This window comes from Copidosoma floridanum, unplaced genomic scaffold (assembly GCF_036245765.1).
Source record: "Copidosoma floridanum isolate Cflo_tuat_1 unplaced genomic scaffold, Cflo_Japanese_pri ptg000013l, whole genome shotgun sequence".
NCBI lineage: Eukaryota > Metazoa > Arthropoda > Insecta > Hymenoptera > Encyrtidae > Copidosoma > Copidosoma floridanum.
Window position 1 is genome coordinate 3,560,765 of NW_028321890.1, and position 22,863 is coordinate 3,583,627.

A 22,863-nucleotide genomic window follows, 5' to 3' on the forward strand; every position below is an offset into this window, starting at 1 on the left:
GAATGAAACATATTTTGAAAAAAAATAACTTGTTTTGTTAGTAATGCATCTGGGTTAGAGTAATTTATTTAAGTTTGTAAGACGTTTAATTACTAAAAAAAATTGTTTTTTTTTAGGGCTACTTTTGTGTTGGCACTCATCATAACAGTCAGCTACTCAGTAACCCGTCGAAATATTCCAGTACATAGTACAGACATAGTTGAGCCTAATAAGAAATTAGAAGCAACAGCAGTAAAATTAAGCAATGGCGTGTTTGACCAGATGACATTGCTGAAGATGCCGAAATTATCTCGACCACCAACTGCACATGGTTTAAGTGCGGATGAAGTTAAACTGGCTGTGGTGGCAGGCCAGGCAGCATTGGACGCCCGGCAAGCTGCTGACTTAATAACGCGTCCATTTCCCTCACCATCACCAAATTCTAGGCACCAGTACTCTCTAAGTACAAACTTGAGGGCTGACCGGCTAGCATTAACAGGAGTTGCTGAGATTGCAGCTACACGTAACCTTGAAGCTGCTCGCTCATTCATGGGCAGGTCTTCAAGTTTTGGTAGTTACTTAGATGGAGGATGGTTGAGTGATAGTGTTTGTATTGATAGCTGGAATGTATACTGCCCAGTTTATGCGGCCAGGTATCGTAAATTTGATGGTTCCTGTAATCATCCGGACCAGCTTGGCATGGCTTTAACGCCTTTTCAACGCACCCTACCACCGGACTACGCTGATGGTATCGATGCTCCAAGGATTGGTGTATTTGGAAATTCACTACCATCTGCCAGAAAAGTGAGTCTTAAGGTAAGCCAAGAGTATTAATATCCATTATTGAGTCTCAAAACACTTATAAGTTATTAAAGCATGAAAATTCTTTTTTACATTTCTTATGAATGCAAAATTAAAGTTGCACTATAAAAGGAATAAAATAACTTTCTGTTAGGTAAGTTTTTTTAATTACAATTTCTTCTATTTATAAAAGTGTGAAAGAAATTGTTTGATGTTTTTAACGAATTTTTGACGTTAACACCATAAATTTTGTCTAAGATGTAAAAAGTTTTAAATACATTAAAAATTAAAGTAGTAAGCGCTTATGGCTAAATGAAAGCTTCTTCTCTTTTTACAGCTAAAAGATGTGTTTTTTTTTTTTTTTTTTTTTTTTTTTTTTTTTTTTTCTCAAGTAAATCAATAAAAATTAATGTTAACTTTGTATTACCATAAGCAACTAAAATTTTAAAGTCGTATCGGCACGTGAGTTCCTTTGCACACCATGCATACCCTATAACTCCATATTGTAATCTTAGTAATGTTAAAATTCAATCTATATTTTTTATTACTTCAACAAATTGAAAGCTCCTACTAATAAATAAAAGTGTATAAGCAACTGAAAAAAAAGTATTTTAGCGAATTAAAAAACAAATGTAGTACAACTTTTCTTGTTTTTATGGAGAAGATTCCATGTGCAGTTTGTAAGTTTCCTCTTATTGCGTATTTTTTTAATTGGATTATGCTAAATTTATATTTGGTGATTTTGGACAACTTTGAACAGCAGATGGCGAAGCTGGCTCAAAATATCCCATTAACTGCACGATCGACTGTTACCACTTGTACGTCTCATCTAAAAGCATCTTTTACTCTATCTCTCTCATGCTCTCTCTTTCTCTTTTTTTCTTTCCCCCCCTTACTTTCTCTCTCTCTCAAAGTGTTGAAGGTTATACGTTAAAAGTTGTACGTTAGGTTTGTTCAATGATTTAAACGTTTTAAGTCGGAAGTTTTCTTGGCTTGTAACTATGATCTGCGGTTGCGTAAATATATTACTATGGTACCTTTTTGGTATAGTACCTTTGAACGTGCTGTCAAACAGTGCTAAAGAAAAATGACCATGAAGTTAAAGTGTGACTATAGATAAAAAACATAGCTTATGAGCATTATTTAATTTCGTACAACAATCAGTTACAATGAACAACACAATGCGTACTAATATTTCAGAAAAACGAAAATAAATAGTGGCATTGTCAGCAGTGGTTACCTTGTATTTTTGTTAAGGTACAGAGAAGAATCTTCTTGGGCTTATTCATTAATTTGTCTCACTCATTCACATAGATACACGCGTGCACACACAAACACACATCTCAGAACTAGTTTTAACATAAACACGATGCCGAAGAAAGTATTACAAACCATACAAGACATAAAAATTCGCACTAATAATTGTTTTAATCCTTTTCATTGGTGCAGTAATTCAAAAAAGCAAACGTTGTAATTGCAAGAAGTTACTGAGAGTCAGCTACGTGCAATACGTTTACTAGTAACGATGTGGCATTGGAACACAAAATTTGTGGTTCTTGTCGTCTGTGCATCTCAAAAAAGCACAAAAAATTATGATAAAGTATGCGTTAAAACGGTTGTGTATAACAAGTCATGTTTTAATTCCATTATGTTTAATCAGTTTATGACGCTCATATCACTTTTCATTTTTTGCAGCAGAAATATACCCAAGAATCATCTACTGAAGAATCAGATGCTAAAAGTGGTAGTGGAGAAGACTAAGAATTTTCAGGTCAAAATGAAAGCTTACTAAATGATACAATTCATAGTTTCAACAAAGCATTAAGTTTTCTAGGGTCATCACCTATTGAAAAATAAGAATTTACACAAAAGCGAGATTTGGTTAAAAGAGCTCAATAAATCAAAGAAGCCTTAAAGACAAAAGTTTTTGGTGTAAACGACGATGGTCCAGACGATAATGATAATGATGAAGATAACACCACACTTTTGAGAAACTTGCAAAAAAATTTTAATACTAGCTTAGATTAAACACATTAGATTAAAATTTCGACTATTTTCAGACATTGGTTGTGCTAAAACATCTGGCTAAATCTTCCACCTGCCACCCACCATATGATGAATATTACAAAAACTGAACAGAACTACTAAACAGAAAGGCATATTTGGTGATCTAAATCTTAGAACCCATTCATCTTTGGAAGCATAAGATATTAATACCATAATTTATATCTTTCAGTTTTATAAATACATGTTATCAATGCCAGGAAAAAAAGATTGTATCTCTATAAAACTAGATGGTCGTAGAAAAATGATGCGAAAACGCCTATGTTAATGCCTAACAAAATGTAGTTTTCCTAAGTTTAAAAGCTTTAACCCAAAATACTGTATAATGAGAGGATCCAGTAGTATACACATAGTTTGTGTCTGCCTGATACATTAAAATATAAGACGGTTAATCAATGAAGTGAATTTAACGTTAATACCAGCAAATTCTCCACAGCCAATCAAGAATCATCACGATTGTTTGAATCGCATGATGTGTAATGTGCAATCCACTAATTGTTTTGTGGGATTATGTAAAAAAGTGCAAATATTATTAAGTAGTTAAAACAGTATTAAAAAAAAAATTAATTAAAGATTTAAATTACAAAAAATGGGTGATGACAAGAAGAACTTTAGTACAAACCCTAATAAAAATAAAAAGTATGAAAATGAAAAAATTATAATCAATGAACATCACACATCATTCACAAGATTTTGAAATAGCAGTGGCTATTTTTTTCCACGTCTCACGGTAACGGACCATGGAATAGGTGAGACATTGAAACGACTTGATGCTAGAGCAAGTCTTTAGAGGTTGAATTTTCCTATAAGTACCAAAAAAAAATTATTCATTTGGGCAATAGAAGTTCTTTCTTACATTATACGTCACTATTCGACAAATGATTACAAAGAGAAATAAAAAAGAGAAACATTAAAAAAAAAAAAAATTTGAGATTTTTCCTTCACATAACTCAGCACCTCTTTTTTTGTGTGCCACAATGTTTTTTTTCACCTTTAGGAGATCTGTTAAACTTGTTATTTTTGCTCTATCTTGATTCATTATAAAGATATGGCATGTTTGTAATATCATTTCATAAAAATCCGTTTAATCAATGCTGGATATCTGCATTGATCTGCCGTACATGCAAACATTATTTGTCAATGTATTTTATTAAAATAATAATATCGACTAGTGTATATAATATTAATATCAACCACTATATTTTATACTTATGCTCATAGGCAAGCATGTACAGATTTGCTCAGTAAAAATAAAAAGTACACACACATACTTATCATACATGTACACATTTGTAGTTGCATCCATAATACTATAAGCAAGTTATACTCACATGCATACATGCATATATACATTGTATACGTGGACACTGCACACAGTAATACTCTTCGACACCACAATGAGAATGTGTATAGCACTACACTTGGCATGTGCGTACACGTTTGCTCTCTCTATTTATTTTATTAATTTTAATATTCAAATTTTTCACTAATTTTCTACTGGTTGTATGATTGTGGCGTATACATGTTGGCCATAAAAATGCTTCTATTTATTTGCATAACATCTGTTTGCAAAAAGTTATTTTTGCATTCAATTCGTAATCAAATCGTCTTCAATTTGGCTTTTTTTTTTTTTTTTTTTTTTTGTTCTTTTTTTACCACCTAAATTGGAAGTGCACGCTTTTTTTTTACGCTTTCTGGCTGATGAGTCCCTGTGCTGGCTGGTTGGCTCTCTCCCCCCTCTCTCTCTGTGTCGCCACTGCTGCTCTGTACCCACCCCCCTAAAAGTGCACGCTTTTTTTAACTATTTTTATCTGATGGGTTTCAGTGCTAGGTAGCTGGCTCTCTCTCCTTCTTTGTGTTGCCACCACTGCTCTATCTTTCCCTTCCCTACAAGTGCACGCTTTTTCTTTACGATTTCTAGCTGACGTGTCCCTGCGCTGGCTGGCTGGCTCTCTCTCCCTATAAAGAACTTTGTTATAAAAGTTATCAGCACGTTTTTAAAATGCTTTAACGATAAATAACACTTTACAGTTTTGGAGTATGATTACTTTTACTTCTCCTCAGACATTGGCAGCTAACAAATTTTCATTAGATGATAGTAAAACAGTTGTAAATCGTAATTAATTAATCGTCTTTCCGTAATTCTTGCCATTGTTTTTAAATGCTAAAAACACAATTTATATATTATTTTGGTCCAGAGGAAGTTTAAAAGTACAAAAACTTGTCATACCATTTAAAAAAAAACTAATGCTATGATATTCCAAGCCCTTGACAAATTTTTTTACCTTGAGGAATAAAATAGTACATGAATGTTTTATATTCATCGGTTTTTCTTCAATCTTCAGAATCACCTATAAAAAAGATGTCATCATTATTTCTGCCAAATATATGGAGAATTTTTCATATTCTTACTTGAATTATTATAGAATGAGTCAAATATTTTTTTACCATCCTGTAGTATTTTGTTATATTTATTTTCTACTTTACTACCTCAAATATTTCCTGGAGTTAAAAGACACGCAAAAAATTGTCTCGATCGTTAAGGAAACGTTCAAACATCTAGAACTTAATTAATTTATATGTTTTAATTTCTTTAAAGGATGTTACAACGATTACAACCAAGAAAAGCTCAACCACTAAATAATCTGCTTAAATTTTAACTATTGTCCAAGTTTCGTAAATATATTTCTTAGACATGTTATTCAATCTTTTATAGTGTAGATAACCTTTTATTTTTAGTAAAGTTTAAAATATAGTACGTTTGTAGAAGGTTTTAAAAAATTTTATGGACACTCCTAATAGCAATAAAGCATCCGAGGAGTGTGTACTGTATAAGGATCATAAAGCATGTGTTAAATGACTTAAGAGCAACAAAGTCCTGGAGTTTAATCTCTAAATTTTTTATTGCCACAAAAATACAAATATATGTTCTTCTTATTTAAAAACCTAAATTTAGATCCTTAAAGATTCAAGAGATTACTGTGAGGGTAAAATGAAAAGCTGATCTCTTACGTAATGAATTCTTAATTTGTCAATTTTTAGGCTGCTGTTCCAATCTCGATAAATTTTCTGCGTCAGTTTCTTGACGCCTAAAATGTTATTAATGATACATTTGAAGTTTTCCTTCCAATTCACCCTCTTGCGACTTTTGTGACCCCTAAGGGCTATTTTCTGTCAACTTTGTTAAGTTCTTATATATTTATTGGCAAGGTAGTTCAACGTTCGATTGACCTAAAAAAGATCGGTGAGCTTCTTAAGTAAACACTTTCTTGACTAAAGCTTACAGCAATTGTGACTGCCTGGATACCTCGGGATGATCTTCTCTAGCCTGCTGTTGAAGACCCAGACTGATCAGAAGAAAAATTACAAAGTCCAAAGATTTGGGGCTAGTTGTAGTGCTCTTTTCCAACGTCTTCTGGTATAACGTCAAAGCCGTTGGTCTCTAAGGCACTTTTTTTTGCAGACTTAGTTATTTTGATGATCTTAGGTGGAGAGATTAGTAGAGATTGGTTCGTGATGCTGGCCCATTAGAGACTTCCGTTGGATCAAGTTTTTTTTTTCCTTCGTAGCTGTTAGGTTCGACCAGCGTAGACTTTGGAGAGGATCAGTGATTCCTGGTTGGATGATTAGAGTCGAGATGGTAATATAGGGTCGTCGGTCACCGGGGTTCCCAGTCTTGCGACGAACAACTTTGCTCGTGACGTCTGCCAGTGAATGACTGACTTGGTTCAATAGTGGCCGGCTTTGCGTAGTCTTTTAGTCGACGAATAATGTTTCCCCAAATAGTAGTAAAAATGTATTTTTTGGCAAAGTAGTTTAAACTTAGGTGGCCTTTAAAAGAACCAATGAGATTGAAGGTAAAGTAATGAACGTAAATACTTATATTAGCCCTGACAAAGGCCAGTGGTGGAATTTCTAGTTATTCCTTATTATTATTCTTGATGATGATGAGCCAGCTGTTGGTTGCTTGACTCTTACCCTCGAAGTCTGTGTACGGAGACCATACATGAGGAATATATGCCACTGACCAAAATATATCTCGTCTACAGCTCGTTCCTCGGATAACCAATCGCTCATTGTTAGTCGGAAAAGTGGGCCTGGAGAATACCTTCTCTGTAGGTATGCCATTAAAACGACCACTAAGAAGTTGACAGTTGTGGCTGCCCGTACTCTTCAGAGCTGCCTTCCTTGGCTTACATTTGTAGTAAACAAATTCTCTGACGCCACCAGGCCAGATTGTGGGACGGCCACATAACTCTGAAGTGTTGGAGCAGAATGTGCTTTGGCTAGACACGTCTTCTGGTATTTCGCCAGAGACATCGTCGGTTAAAAAATATTTTTTATTGGTGGCACTCGTCAATCTTGGTGGTTCAAGGTAAAAGTAGACTTAGATCACTTGTCCATTGGAGGAGAGCGTCATCGGTAAGCGGAATATCCAGCTGCACGACTATCATCTACATTCTAGATGCAGCTCGATGAACTACCAGTAGACGATTGCACAAATATTTGCGATGCTCTAGCATATTTAACCACACTTATTTCATTGTGTTGCAAGTAGCATCAATTTTATGTCAACCCTATCTAGCGGATCCTACTAAACTAAAGTGAAAAGCTTGGCGTATTTTTGAAAGACTTTGAGCTTATTTATTGCTATTGCTATTATACTTTTTAAGATAAAAATCATACTTAAATCATCTAGAAAGTGTCAAGAATTGGTATGCAAAGTTTTAGCAAAATCTGCTTAGACGTTTTCGTGGTTAGCGATTACAACGGTTTTAGCGATTTTGCTTTGTATATTAGTCAGATTAAAAACAGATGACAGAACACATAATGTTTCTCTATAAATGGAAATATACGTACGTATATTTTTCTGAACACACACACACATACATACATACATACATATATGTATATATATACATACATGTATGGATTATAAAGGATTATATGTGTATATATATATATATATATATATATATATATATATATATATATATATACACATACACATACATATAATCCTTTACTTTGGGTTACTTGGCTTTAAACATATCAAGTTTTATGAACTTTTGATTCCTCTTGTACAGAGAGTCCTGACTTCTTAATTTCATATATTTATTTATGCATGTGTATGTTTTCAAATGTATTTACATTCATTTTGCTACTAGCATGTTTCTTTGCGTTAAGCGAGTAATAACTAATTTTTATTGGATAATATTTTATTTATTTACTTTATCCTGGTGTTCTAGTTAAAATAACACCACATGATAACTCACATACTATATCCCACAAGTGTAAATACACGCACTCATGTATATGTATATATTTGTGTATACTAGTGGGGCTTTGCCCCCCTGTGCGCTCCGCCTGCCAACCCCTTACTAACAGGTAATTAGTCTAATTAAAGTGTTTTACTGAGAATCTATTTATATTTTATTTACTCAATTATTTTATAACACTGTATGTATATAAATATATAACTGGAACCAGTGTTAACATTGTCATTTTTATTTGGAGACTAGGATAAAGTAGATAAATAAGATATACTTAATGGGCATTAGTCACAACTGGCTTGTCACAAAACAAACATGCTAGTAACAAGTCATGTGTAAATATATACATATATATATATATATATATATATATATATATATGTGCATCTTTTCTATGTATGGGTCATTTAACAAAAACTGGCATGGTTAAAGAGCTAGTATTATCCTAAATGTAGAAGAGAGTCTTGATAGTTGAATGACTTTTTTTATTGCTTATGCACAAAACTGTATTAAATAAAGAGAATTTATTATAACTTAGATGTGTTGCTTACAGTATGGAATATCGCGAGTGTCCTTGTAACTTCTTATTCCTCTGCAAAATTACCCTTTTCCCTTCATATAATTACCTGCATAAGTCACTTTTCAGAATGATATCTATATTTATGCTTTTCAGAATAATTTCTATATATATATATGTGTTTATATATATACATACCTATGTTAGTCATATTAAAATATGTACACAATACTTTGCATATTTTATGTCCCAGTTGATTGTAACGTCTTTTTAGAAGATTTTACCGATCTGAACATTCTTATAGTTGTTTAAAGAATATTTACTACTAAAGGTCCAAGAAAATGTAGCCATCAAAAAGTATTTATTTGGTTTTGAATGTTTAAAAATGATCTAAACTATCGTTTTTACCTTGTTTCTTACTCGTAAATTAAAAATTTTTACCAAACCTAAAATCCAGATACGGAGTTCTTTATTTATTTGCGGCAGAAAATCTTCAACTTTATTACTTTAACGAATTTTGACACGTTTTGGACACCAAAAAATTCGTATCCTAGACTTGGATACTGTTCAAGTTGCACGACCGAAATCTTGTATACTTATCATCAACTTGTAAACTGTTGTTATCTCATTCATTTTGAATGAAAATATTTTTCAAATTTCGAACTTTTAAAAAAGACTATGTATGCTCGGAAAATAATACCTTCAAATACATTCCAACAATATTAAGCTTTTATTCTGAGCCTTATTTATTTTCATAAAAAATGCAAGTACCACAGGAAATTTTTTTCGATAAAGTATAAACAGTAGCGTATAAGAATTTTCTGTGTTCAAATTTACTCTTAATATCAAAACTTTGCCTCCTTTTTCCTCTCTCCTGTTATTATTTTTGCTTTAATTTTGTCTTCAAATAGTTTATCGATAAGTAGTCTTTTACCATTACATAAATCATCTGATATACTTAAATTCAGATTATTATAACGATAACTCTAACTGTAAGCTTTAGTTAATATGGTGAAAGCCCTTTATTTATGCTATTCAAAATTTTTCTAGAAAATTAAAATGTATATTATAATTTGTTTGATCTATAACTTTATAAGTATCGCTATTTGTACTTTTATTACTGAAATATCTAGCCTTCAATTGAAAATCTTATAACTTACTCATGAAGTTTACTCATAAAGAGTTGTTAAAATAACACTGATAAAAAAATTTTGATTATCATTATTAGTATTAATACTTGAATAAACATTATTTGTTAAGAGAATCTCTGGTATTTTAAATAATTGAATTTTTCCTTTATTAGTTTTGAATAATAATGATATAAAATTATAACTTTAGGCTGTAATTTTTTTCTGATCTAATGACTGTAAAATAAGTCTTAAGATGTAAGAATTAGATAGTTTCTCTGATTATGCGATTTTGTAACTATTTTTAATAATAGAAAGGATTCATCCTTAATTATCACCTACATATGTCATCGTTCCACTGAATAAACATTTATTATTATATAAATCTTGTAAGGTTTTGTCTACTATGTCCAATGATTTGTTGAGAATCATAGAATCTTCATCTTAAATGATACTACTCAAATTCAAAGGCAAAATTAACATTGTATGATTCATCATTCCCTTTAGTAGTAATGTTAATCCTATACCTGTCCAAGCCATCAATATTATACTTTTTTAATTGATTAATTTGATGAAAACTTTTTAAAAACTTTATTTTATGTCATTTAATTAGGTAAATACCTATATATCTTTTATTCTGTACATAGAAGACTAAACTTTGTCACAAACCCCCACTCACCCCCCCTCCTCGTTGGCTCGCAAAATTTTTAATTTTTTCCTTAGAAGACTACTCTCGCCATTTTGCCCCCCTCAGTACCACTCGTAATTGTAAGATCCACTCTCTAGTTGCTCCTCTAGTACCCCTTTGGCCACCCACTAGAATTCAATCATATCCATTACATCTAACAAATCTTATGATATTAACTCAGTTTTTTATGATTTAGTTGAACACAAAATCAAATTACATATTTAATTAGTAACACTTAATGTTATAATCATGTATGCAAAATGAAAAAATAATAATGACAAAATTGTAGATGGTAACTCAATGATTGTATCCTACAAAATATCAATTATCCATCAATGAGGTGATCAGGTGTTAGTTTTTCTTCTAAAAGAAAGCTCCTGGAGGTCCATACATCACCAGAAAAATTGACTATTTGTTTTAAAAATTGGAGAACTAATTTTTTGGCACCCTGGGTTCTCTTCCTATCAAAAAAAACGAGAAAAAAATTTCGGTAATCTTTAATGGGCTTTAAATCCATGACTATTTGAGTATCTGCAGCCAGGAGGCTAGCACGCTAACCACTAAACTATTAAAGCTCTTAAACAAATCGTGTAAAAATTATAGATATCCAGAACTAAATACTAAAAATATTGAGAAAAATGAGACTGACATAAATTTTTAAACAAACTTCAAGGATCTACTGGCTAAAATAAATAATGATCAAAATAGAATTTTTATTTTTGTTGTTTATTTAGTTGTTTGATTGTAACAAAAATAAATAACAAGAATTTTAGTAATTACCCAAGACGAAGAATTCGATTTTTTCTCTCAGAAAGAATATAACTGAGCCAATCGATAAACAAACGTCATTTACCACATATTATGGGTGAACTGCAACTAATGTTACGTTAGTCAAATGTCAAGAACTATAAAATTAAGAATGGAAGAATACAAAAGCAACCTAGAAAACAAAAAAGATAGATCTCTTCTATTACAACATAGCATTGAATTCGCACATAACTTCAATTTTAATGAGATACAAATTTTTGACATAGAACAAAATGACAAAAAAAACGTCTTTTTCCGAAATGTCAAGTAAGTATTACTTCAACAATAATATTAATAGATAACAGGATACAGAAAAATTTAAAAATTATTGCAAGTCTTTCCTTAAGTCCGTTAGAAATAAGAACCACTTGATTTGCATGGTAGTTAGGCCTCTCCTATTTATAGTATTAGAAATACCCTTACTGTTTGTGTGCTTCTCATTTAAAACTACTTACTGTTCTAATTTTATTGTAAGAGGTACATGTACTCATATCATTTGTAAATGTGCAGACTATAAAAGCAGCTTAACATGAAACTACAACTACATTACGATTTTACATTTCTTTTGTAAGAAGCAGAGGTATGTTATACACTTAACTTAACTCTTAATTGATGTATATTACTAAAATTCGTACAGTAAAAAACATTTCCGATTACTTATAGCTTTGTGTACCCAATAAAGGCTGGGACGTTATTCAAACGGCCGAAGCGTTGTTTTTGTGTTTGATAAATACAAAAATATGACAGTTCTACCATTGGACGTTGTTATTAATAATTTACCAATTGTCATTGGATGTCTTCTTTGGTAATACAAAACTTTATGTTGTTTGTGTATTGTAAGTTTATTAAGGGATTCAAAACATAACTAAGAGGAGTAGAAGGAACTAAGAAACTCTTGTTAGTCATATTCTATTATATAACTAACAAGTTCATCATTTCGTAGTTGTTGAGTTATGAAGTTTCGTCGATGCAAAGTAATTTTTCGGGAGTCAGCAAGTGGAGCGTTCAGGAGGGTTAAGTCCCACTAGTGCAAACACACACACACGCGCGCGCATATACATGCACACACATGTAAGTCTTACAATCAGAAAAATAATTTGTATTACTGCTTTATTTTTAATAGAATACTACATGCCAGTGAATGTCGCATTACAACATTTATCACTTATAGGTTTTTGACATACATATAATTAACACATTTCACGTATATTCACTAATGCACAAAAAATACCTGCAAAAATTGCAGATTATTTAATTGTATTATTTTTACATGTTTAAGTTAAAAAAATTTTAATTTAACACGTAACTTTATGGAAGAATCACATTAAGTGGCAATAATAAAGAAACAATCCGTACAAATTTTTTAACTTTTTTGTCTGAAAGATTACAAGGAGATCAGCTGATTAAATTTTCAAACTTATCTACAATCGATTATTTCCGTTTACTAAGAAAAAAGAAATCAAGTATGCATAAAAACGTATGTATAGCTTTAACTACATGAGAACAGTCATTGCCAGCATTGCTACATGTATGCGCTCTTCTCACTTTTCTAAAAATTCACCCTTCTCAGAGTAATGGTAATCATTGATTAAAAAAACTACGTAAGTCCTAAGTGAGAGATCATTAAATCATGAAATAAAATAAAATCAACTAATGTATTAACAAATTTTTGTACAACTAAACTATTAGAAGGAAAAAAATAGTGAAAGTTATATATGAACTGCTCGAAAATTTCTGAAAATTAAAAAAAAAATGAGAAAACTTATATTTATAAACTACAATTTATATTCTATTTATCTAATTCAAAAGAAGTACATTAACAAAAATTAAGCTAACATCCATTAATGTAATGAAAATCAGCTAATGAAGAAATTTTTTTTCTAAGAAATAAAAAGAATGATTTAACTATTTAAAAAAAGATAGTTTATTGAGTGAATGATTCATTAGTTAATATAATGTATAATCAAACCTAAATAATTATTAAACAGTAACAATTAATCAGAATTAGATATAAGTTATAAGCCTTACTACAACAAAAAGAGAAAGGTTAATTTAAAATAAAAATCACTTGTAGCAAAGTAGATAAGGTTCTCAGTTAGCATGCAAAATATCGCTAATTTGATCTTCGAGGAGAGTGCTTTTTTACTCTTTTATTTTTTAGGAACAATAAGAATAAAAATGAGCAAACTTTTCTCTTCGAATATGCTGTTTGGTAGTGTGGTGTAGCATGGTTGGTTGGCAAGATGAAATAAAAAAAAACAACTTTTGGTACACATTTTCGTATGGTCAGCAATCTAAAATTATAAGGTTTCAAAATTCAAAGTCCCAATTTCACATCTATTTCTATATATCTATGTCATATATTTGGTCAAAAGATTTTTTTTTCAAGATGGAGTAGTGTGAGTTAGCATCTTGAGCGCACAGGGTGGCGAAGCTCCACTTGTAGATATTTATTCATTCATTCATAAAATTTACGAGCCATCGGCCCAATTACAATGACATAACAAAAGTGTGTTGCTGAGTGCATATATATATATATATATATATATATATATATATATATATATATATATATATATAAAATGTTAATAAACATAGTGCCAAAAATTTGTAATGCTATAATCGCAGAAGATTCATAAATATTTAAATAGCTTCAAGGAAAAAAGTGTACTTTATAAGATTCAAGTAGAAGTCGTTAAAAAAAAGATACCTACACTACCTCAGCCCTCACAGCTGATAACACTAAGCAGTACCTGAGATTAAAAACTAAAAATGTTTATAAACAATCTTTAAAATTAAAGGTAAAGAGCTTGTGTATTTGCTGCTATACTGACGTTTATAAGACTAAACGTTTCAGTATTAGCAATACTCAAATTAATAATCTTGTGATTTTGTAGATGTACATCTGTCTCAACTGAGAAATCCAGACTGCGCCAAAAAAAATTTTTTTGTATAAATCTGGAGCCTGACAACAAACGTAATTAATTTCAGACAAAAAAAAATGTCAGCAAAAGGTCCAAAAAAAATAGTAAAAATGATTAAATCGGGTTTTTCGCTTCTATCAGAAAAGCTGTAATTCGGCCAAAAAAACGTTTCATATAAAAAAAATACACAATTTCTAGACGAAGAAAATGAGCCTTAATCAATCTAAAACTACCTTACCATTTTTCCGCAAATTGTTAAGAAGTGCCGATTTCAACCCTGTTTTTTGGTATTTCATAAGTTGCGTTCAAATTATTATTTTGACTTAAAATTTTAACAGAAAATGGGTTTTGCGATCCTAACAAACCTTCAAAATTTGAAGATGATAGGATGCAAACTTTTTGCAAACCGTCAAATGAACTACAAAAAGGTCCTTCTGAAAAATGGCTTTAAAAAAGTTGTTACACCACATAGAGCCATTTTTCAGAATGTTTTCTCTTAATAAAATGATAATAGAACACTAGTTTAATTTTCGTTTCTCTTACTTTTTCGTAAGTATCCTAAGAATGTATCGAAAAATAGTTTTGCAAAGTAGCAGTACACAGATATAGTGTGAAAATGTATTTAATTTCTTAATAAATTTATTCTATACCACATTATATCTATGCGCTACATTGCTATAGATAAACTGGTATATTAAAATATCAAACAAGAGTGTCACTAGTGTTCTACACACCAGGAGCCTAATTCAACTTGTATCGCGATTAATACAAAGATGTGCTGGTGCAATTCACAACAACGGAAAAAATTTCTAAAATAGTAAAAGGGAACAGAAGGGTCACCAGGTTTGCCATGCAGCACGACCCATAAGCGGCTGAAAAGAGACCCTGAGCAGCAAAGGCCATACCCAAATTGTCTTCGGCTCCTGATGCCTATAACACTGGAGGCTGGATTTCTAACCAGACGTGGTCAATCAGCTAACATTGAGGGAGCCACGTGGTTTAAGGTTGAAATAGTTAAACTGCTTCAATGATTCTATTGGGCAGTGAAGGGGAGTGTGGGGCTGGGCTACTTTGAGGGCTGGATAGCAATTGCCTAACTCTTATGCCTGCTTGGTTTGGCATGCGCTCGCTTGGATTGGCGAGGTTTTAATGGTGTTGGTGGTTCTTTCTGGCTGCGGGGGTTCTTCAATGTGGTGAGTGCGTTCTGTCACGTAATGTTGGCCAGAAAATCTCCAGAGAGTCGATTGCTTCTTGGTTGGGGCGTGAAGCTTGAGAGAGTAGAGGTGAATAAGCGTGATAGGTCGTGCTATATCTTGAGGTCACCTACCTTTTCCGGCGCCATCCCTCCAGCATGTGTTCAGGGCAGTAATTGCAGCTTTCATGGATGAGGGATTCAGGTGGGTCAGTAGGGATTCTGAGACGAAATTTTTTCTTTACAGGCATAGATAGTATTTTTTTAACTTAAATAGGTAGTAGAAAAATTTACTCTGAATTTGATCAGGCTAGGCATGGCGTCATTAAAAATGGCCTGAAAACTGCTTTTAAACATCGAAAATTAGCAGCTATAAATTATGCAATAATTATACAAAAATAAGTTAGTAACAAAGAAGAGTACTAAACAAGATAGTGGAAGGAGGCTTTTGCATCACTACAATACAGAAAAAAGAGAAAAGGTGATTACTGTCAGCATGCTCAGAAAAATGCTACGAACTGAGCCTTGAAGAAAATAACAAGGGCTAAAAAAAATGAAAGTCCCTCAGAAAGCCCTGAGCAAATAAAACAAGAAAAGAGCTGTGACTTAAAAAAAAAACGAAAAATCCAGGTGTGGGTTGCGGGACCTATTACAGATGTAAAACATTAAAAAATATATCATTAAACTCGGTAGTATTTCATTGTCTATGATAAGAATAGTAGTATTTGTCAGATGAGTGCCATCGTCTCTAGAGCTATTTTGTGGCTTGAGGAACCTGCGAAACAGGGCCCAAGAGACGTAAGACAGCCACAGAGCAATGGCGCTTATGTGGCGAATCCTATTTTTTCTATCAAGTGCACAGCAGTCTCTGAAAAACGTGTGAGGTAGAAGATTTATTTTTTTTTTTTTACACTAAATGATCTTTATTTTAAATTTTTATATTAAAAAGACAGTTTATTTATAAATATGTATGTTGGTCAGTGAATATTATAGACTTGAAAAAAGCAAATTATGTTTAAATTTTTTCGTTCATTAACATATAAGCAACGCGAATGAGAAAGAACAATATAAGATGGGGAAGAGTATCTGCACTACCCACCTACACAAAGGTACGTACATTCGTTTAACAAACGTTCGTGTCTATTACTTTCTCTATCTCTGTGTCTCTTTTCGGATTTGGATATCTGTTAACTGTGCGTAGTTGCGCTCGTGCACGAATTAAATTGGGTTGGCTCTTGTCTAAAGATGGGTAAATATGAAGTTTGAATAAACATAATTGTAAGAATCCAGAAAAATTTTGCATTATGGTCAAGTATTAATATTTTAAAATAATCCTGTTCACAGAGAAGAAATATTTTAAAAATGATTAAAAAATGGTACTGAATGATACTAATTCTATTATTATTTAATCATATTCTACCAGCACAAAATATTAAAAAAAGCAATGGAAAAGGTCTACCTGTATGAGTACAATCGAGAGAGAGACAGAGAGAGCACGAGGGCAGACGATCAATGGCTCCCTCTATCTCAGTTACTTTAACAGGTACTGCCAAAATGCCTTTTTTATTTTTTTTCTCATTATTTTGCGCTTGTTGAAACAAAAGTAAAAGTGCTTATTTATGGAAAATTTTTTGTTCTACATGCTGGTGTTTTCATTTTTTTGTACATTGAACCGTTAAAAGATATAAGCAAAATGAAATTCAAAACACAATTTTACACAGTTGTAACATCAATAGACCACTGAAAAATAAACATAACTGTTTCTTTTGAAATCAGTGAGCTTAATTATATTTAATATAAAAAATTGTTAAGTAAAGAAAGCTTAGGCAAGCCGAGCCGAGCCGACCCGAGTTTAACCTTGTTCGGTTGGCCGTGTTCTTCGATTTCTTTTACTCCCTCATTTGCACACTCTCCTGTACAGCATGCTATGTATGCAATGTGTATCTATATATTTTTTGTAACGTTTTTTCTTTACGGTCACCACTACCACTCACGTTGACTTACCATGCTTACGCACGCCTATAGATGTTTTACATCAAAAAGAGAATTGGTGATGGCAAGAGAAAAGAAGTATTTTCTAGTAATAGGAGTGCTTGATTTTCTGCATTGATGTGTTTTAAGATAAGTTTAAATGAAAAATTTTTTGAGTTATTAGTAAGCAAGATATTAAGTCCACCTATTGTTCAATGATTTAGAACTTTTTTCCAACTAACCCAAATTTTTGTTTATGAATTGAAACAGTAGTATTCTGAAATATTAACATAGCAAAATTTTTTGTGCAAAATGCTAGCAAAGATCTCTGAAATACAAAAATTTAATTATTATAAGCGTGGAAGAATATTTTTATCTGCTTCAAGTCTGTATGACAATAAATTAATGCATCTATTGAAATGATAGTGATTTTAGATATTTTATTTAATATAACAATAACCTCTTTTCTTATTATATAGTGTCAATGTCGTTCTTTTTACTGTAAATTATATATACATATGATGACTTTACTTTTGAAGGAAAACGTTTGCCATTAGCTTGTTTTCATAAATTTTTATTTTTTGTGTATAAGATTTTTATTTGTATTTGTTCCATTTGTTGACTTAATTTTTTTGTCAAACTATTATTTTAAATCTTATTTTTCTTTTTGTGACGCTGCAACTTTTTCGTTTTTTTTTAGAAACGGTAATATTTGTTTTATCTTAAAACTTTTTTTTTAATTATGATAATTTTTGTTCATAATTCCTGATAGTTGTTTCCTAATTCTGATACCATTACATTATAATAAATAATAACGCTCACTATTATCATGAACGAAAATGTGAGATAATTATAATACATGAATTAATTTCAATACTTTGAGTGAACTTTAAGTTTTTATATTGAGTTGTAAAAAATTTGTCAGGAATTTCGACAAAACTTTTCAATTGAACTTGTATTCCGAAAATTTTATTTCTAATAAAAGTATGCAATATACGTTCCTTTTAAAGTATGAAATTAAGTAACTCACTGGTAAAGACTTAAACTGAAATAGTTGTATAAAAACCTACAACTCTTGCTGTAAGATAAAATATTGAATTTTGAGTAAAACTTTTTGCCTTTTACCTGAAAGTCTATGCGAAGAATGATAATTTATCAATACCACAGTTTGAGCTACGCTCCAATATTTGTTTTAGCCCTTTTCAGACGTATTTTACTACTCCTTTAATAATTATTTTATCTATAAAATACGTAAACATATTTTCACACCACCTTTAAGACAGTACGCTAATAACACAGAGCATCGAAAAACGTTTTTACAACATAATAAAAACATTTTTCCACTTCAAAATGTTTTAAAAACGTTTTCAAAACATCATATGATATCAAGGTAGTATACCGCACTTGTGTCTTTTTTCTTCAATTCACAATATGTTTATTAACTACGTTATTCAATACGTATTAAGCATCACATAATATTTTCGTAATAATTCAAAAAACAACGAATGATCTTATAAAATATTTCAACCCTGGATCTTGCTAATAGCCCTATTCCCCACGAAGTAGTAAAAACTATCTATTCCTTTTTATAACAATATGTTAAATATTGTAATACAGCGTACCATTTTGTCTCCAACCTAGATGATGCACAAAGTTTAAAAAAATAGGTAAATGTGTAATCACAATTTTATATTATTAAAAAACTTAATGTATAAATTATTCAAATACATACGTGTTCATACTCTGATTTAATGTTTTAATTTTAAAAATTTTATTCCTCAAAACAAATGAGTCATTTAAAAAAAAATTTTTCCAGTTGCAGATATTTAAGAAAACAAAAAACAGCTTATGTGAAAATTTTATTTACGTATAATATTACAGTACAATTTTTTTCCAGAAAAAAAAAACAGTAAACAATGATTTTTTAAATCATTATGTCATAAGAAAATATTTAAATAGTTATTTTATTTATGTCATACATTTTTTTATTATTAAAATTAACTATGCAAAAGTATTACGTACACTTTTATACTTATGCAAGTGTATGAAAATTTAACTTTTTTAATAACTTCAGGCAATTCAACGACAAGAATTTCTTTCTTTCCATTTTTGAAAATGCAAAAACAGTGACTTTCTCAAATAAAATTCAATGTTAATCAAACTTGAAACATGAGATTTACTTAGAGTCGCAAAAAGCGCCAAGATTTAAGAGAACTTTACTGTCAATAAATATTTTTTATAATATATAGTGATTTCTGCAGGGCTTTCCAAACCCCTCCTTCTTGAACTCTCCCCCCCAAATGATATTTACCCCCTCCTGTCAGCCACTCTCCAAGCAAGAAATATATTTTTTAATTTTAATAGGAAATTTGCTCAATTAAATTTGACTTATCACCTCTTTGTCATAATTTAACCCCCCTTGGCCCCCTCTCACACTTTATCCTCCTTCCTCTTAGCTGTCTCTCATTTCTTCGTTAGCCACTCCTGAATCGAGGCAAAATTATTATTCTTTTAACGTAAAACTAACCAAATAAAATTTTTTATTACCCTTGAGCTTCCCTCGCCACCCCTTAATTTGTTTTTACGACTGCTCGGAGTCCCGTCATATATTTTCACGCTTCTCTTAACCCCCATCACTCCCCTTGAGATAACGCAAAATTGTTATTGAAAATATCAAATTAACCAAACAAAATTTTTGATTACCCTTACTTCTAAGCCCCCTTCGACACCAACAATTTTTTCTTGCTCCTGCATGCCCCTTCTTTTTTCATAATATTAATCTAGTTTGATGTATTTTTATCTTTCTCATCACACCACCCATGAGGCATATAGACAAGCACGTTGTTTTTGTTGTTGTCATTATGTCGAAGTTTGTATGGCATTATATACGTACGTGTAATTATAAAATATTTTTTACAGTAGGGATCATCGCTGATCAGCCTTTTTGTGGAACCATGAAACTGTAGCGTACATGGAGAGTGACATTTTTAATACAATATATAAATTAAGAGTATTCTATGCATAAATATTACAAAATTAAAAAAGGTAGCAATTTGTTAGCATTTTGCCAGTGGAATATGATAAAACTATTAAAAAAATTTTTCTGAATGTAGAACGCATTTTAAAGAATTCTTACATTATGTTACGTGTCTCTTCATTTTTCCATATATATAATATTAATTATAATAATATATAATTATTAAAAATAAACGTATATAAATAATATAATAAGTATCAAGGTATATATATTTTAATAGGACACTTTTCTGTAGTTATGTAAAAAGCCAACCAGCCCTATAAGTCACAGAAAAACAGAGCTGCAAATAATCAAAACAAACAATGACAAAGTCACTTTATCTATTATAGAAAAATTTCATTCCACACAATATTTCTTATCCCAGCGTCGATTTTATTCTTATTTTGCACGGCAGTACTATCCTTAGTTATGCATCTCAATAAGGCAGCATTTAATTACCCACGTAAAAAGAATGGTTCTTCTAAATATGGTTTTACTGTATTAAAAGTTCGTCCTTGTAATTCATTTACAGTCATTCAAAAGCTTAAACTAAGAAAAATTAATTTCTTTATAGAATGAATACTAGTGAAGGTGTCTATCTAGTATTTAAAGTGATTTTTGGTATGAAAACTCTTAGTCCAATTATTTTAATAATAAGTATTTCTGCCTTAGTATCATATTTTTACTACTTTGTTCTCTCTAACCGTGTACCATTACATAAGCCATCCCATGCCCTTAAATTTCTCATTAACTTAACGACTTCTCCAACTATAACATTGAGTTCATAAGGTGCTAGATCTTCACCAACATCATTTAGTATTTTTATCGAAAAATTGATATTAATATTATCATCGGAATGGGCAACTCCTTCAAATGTTGCTTTATCATTACTGTTATACGGTAATATGTCTTTTTTAACCATTTATCTCATTCAAACCTCATTATTTAAAGAATAATAATAATATATGCTCGCCCCCTCATTCTCTTTCCACACTTTTCTTAAGCGATTGCAACACTTTTGGAGTTATACTTCTATAAGCACATTATGCATAAGGATGAATGAATGATTCCAGATTGGTGGCATTAAGAAAAAGTGTGACGGAAGTGGATTTTTCTTCCTCCTTCACCGCATCCCCTATACTACTGCATCAAAAAACACACTTTGAATTTTCGGAGTTGTATGTATTTTTCTTACAACTATTTTAAGAAAAAAAAAAATAGGAAAAAAAACAAACTCACAGTTTACAAAGAGGTTCAAACCCTTGCCTTCTATACAGTAACAGAGGCCCTTATCCACTCTGCTCCAAACGGGCCCGACATAAAAAATTCTATTATTTTTATAATTTTTTTATTAACTGTGTAATTATTTATTTAGGTTAACAATTAATTAAATTATTAAATGACTTTTGATAAGTATAGAATACTAATTAACATTAAAGCACGTTCTCCACATAGTAACTAAGAGAAAACTTCAGAAAAGTGAGAGTAACGCTAATGTGCTCAGTAACGCTAGCAACAGTTTTTTTTCATTTGGATGTACTCATATTCATGCTTTTACGCATACTTTCCCCCCTCTTTCTAAATTTATTTAAAAATCAACTTGTAAATATATTTAAAAATCTAATAAGTTCATCTTAAAATAATCTTTTATACTAAATAAATTAAAAGATTGCTACAGATCATATGAATGCCAATTTATGTGACTTTTTTATAATATTACATGTTACATTAAGTATTTTTAAAATTAAGAATTTATGACTAAATGGTACAGTCAAACGACCTACTATTTTGTGGGTATTTTTTTATACTATTTTAAATATCCGTTTGACATTCAAATAAGATCTCTCAAAAAATCTATGTGTGATAAACATCCTGAAGGGACATTTACTAGCATGTAAAACTAATCTATTGAAGAAAGCGACACTACAGGACAGTTTTACTTAATTTTTAAGACACAGTTATATTTTTGGTAATAAATATGGATAAGGAATAAGTGTGTAAGCGTATAATATACATATTATGACAAATGTGAGCCTGACGTTACTGATGGAATCAGCGTAGGCAGTAGGAAATTGTTTGAAATCACCAGAAGATTTCATGAAAGCGAACAGTCTTGTACTGGCCAGCCTATATTTTATTCTTATTATGTTATGCCGTTACATGTTGTTCAAAATCGTTAACGTATTACGTATCAATTAAAAAAATAAATGTAGGTATACTTATTTCCACTACGATATCACCACCCTTGTACATAATACTGTTTTATAGAAAGTATTTTTCTACTTATAATTAAACTATTAACCATATAATTTTATAGAAGTATAACTTCGTACTTGGGTATCCAAGCACTCACTGTCCACTGGCTTCTTACTAAAAGCAATTTTCTCTTAGTTATTTGTTTTTTGTACGCAATCAACATTTTTAGGGGTGGGTGAATTGAACGATTCCCAAAACTTGTCTTCCATAGCAAGAATTTGAGTTATGTGCAAAAGAGCAAGATTTGT

The 22,863-nt window shown here is 31.0% G+C and overlaps 1 protein-coding gene across 1 annotated transcript in view; it reads left to right on the plus strand.

Moving 5' to 3' along the window:
• LOC106637469 (immunomodulatory peroxidase) overlaps nucleotides 1-22,863 on the plus strand; it is a 412,315-nt gene that overhangs the window by 141,182 nt on the left and 248,270 nt on the right. Inside the window, exon 2 of the mRNA XM_089591698.1 lies at nucleotides 117-795. Coding sequence (XP_089447824.1) covers nucleotides 117-795 — 679 coding nt within the window. The remainder of the gene's footprint in view (nucleotides 1-116; nucleotides 796-22,863) is intronic.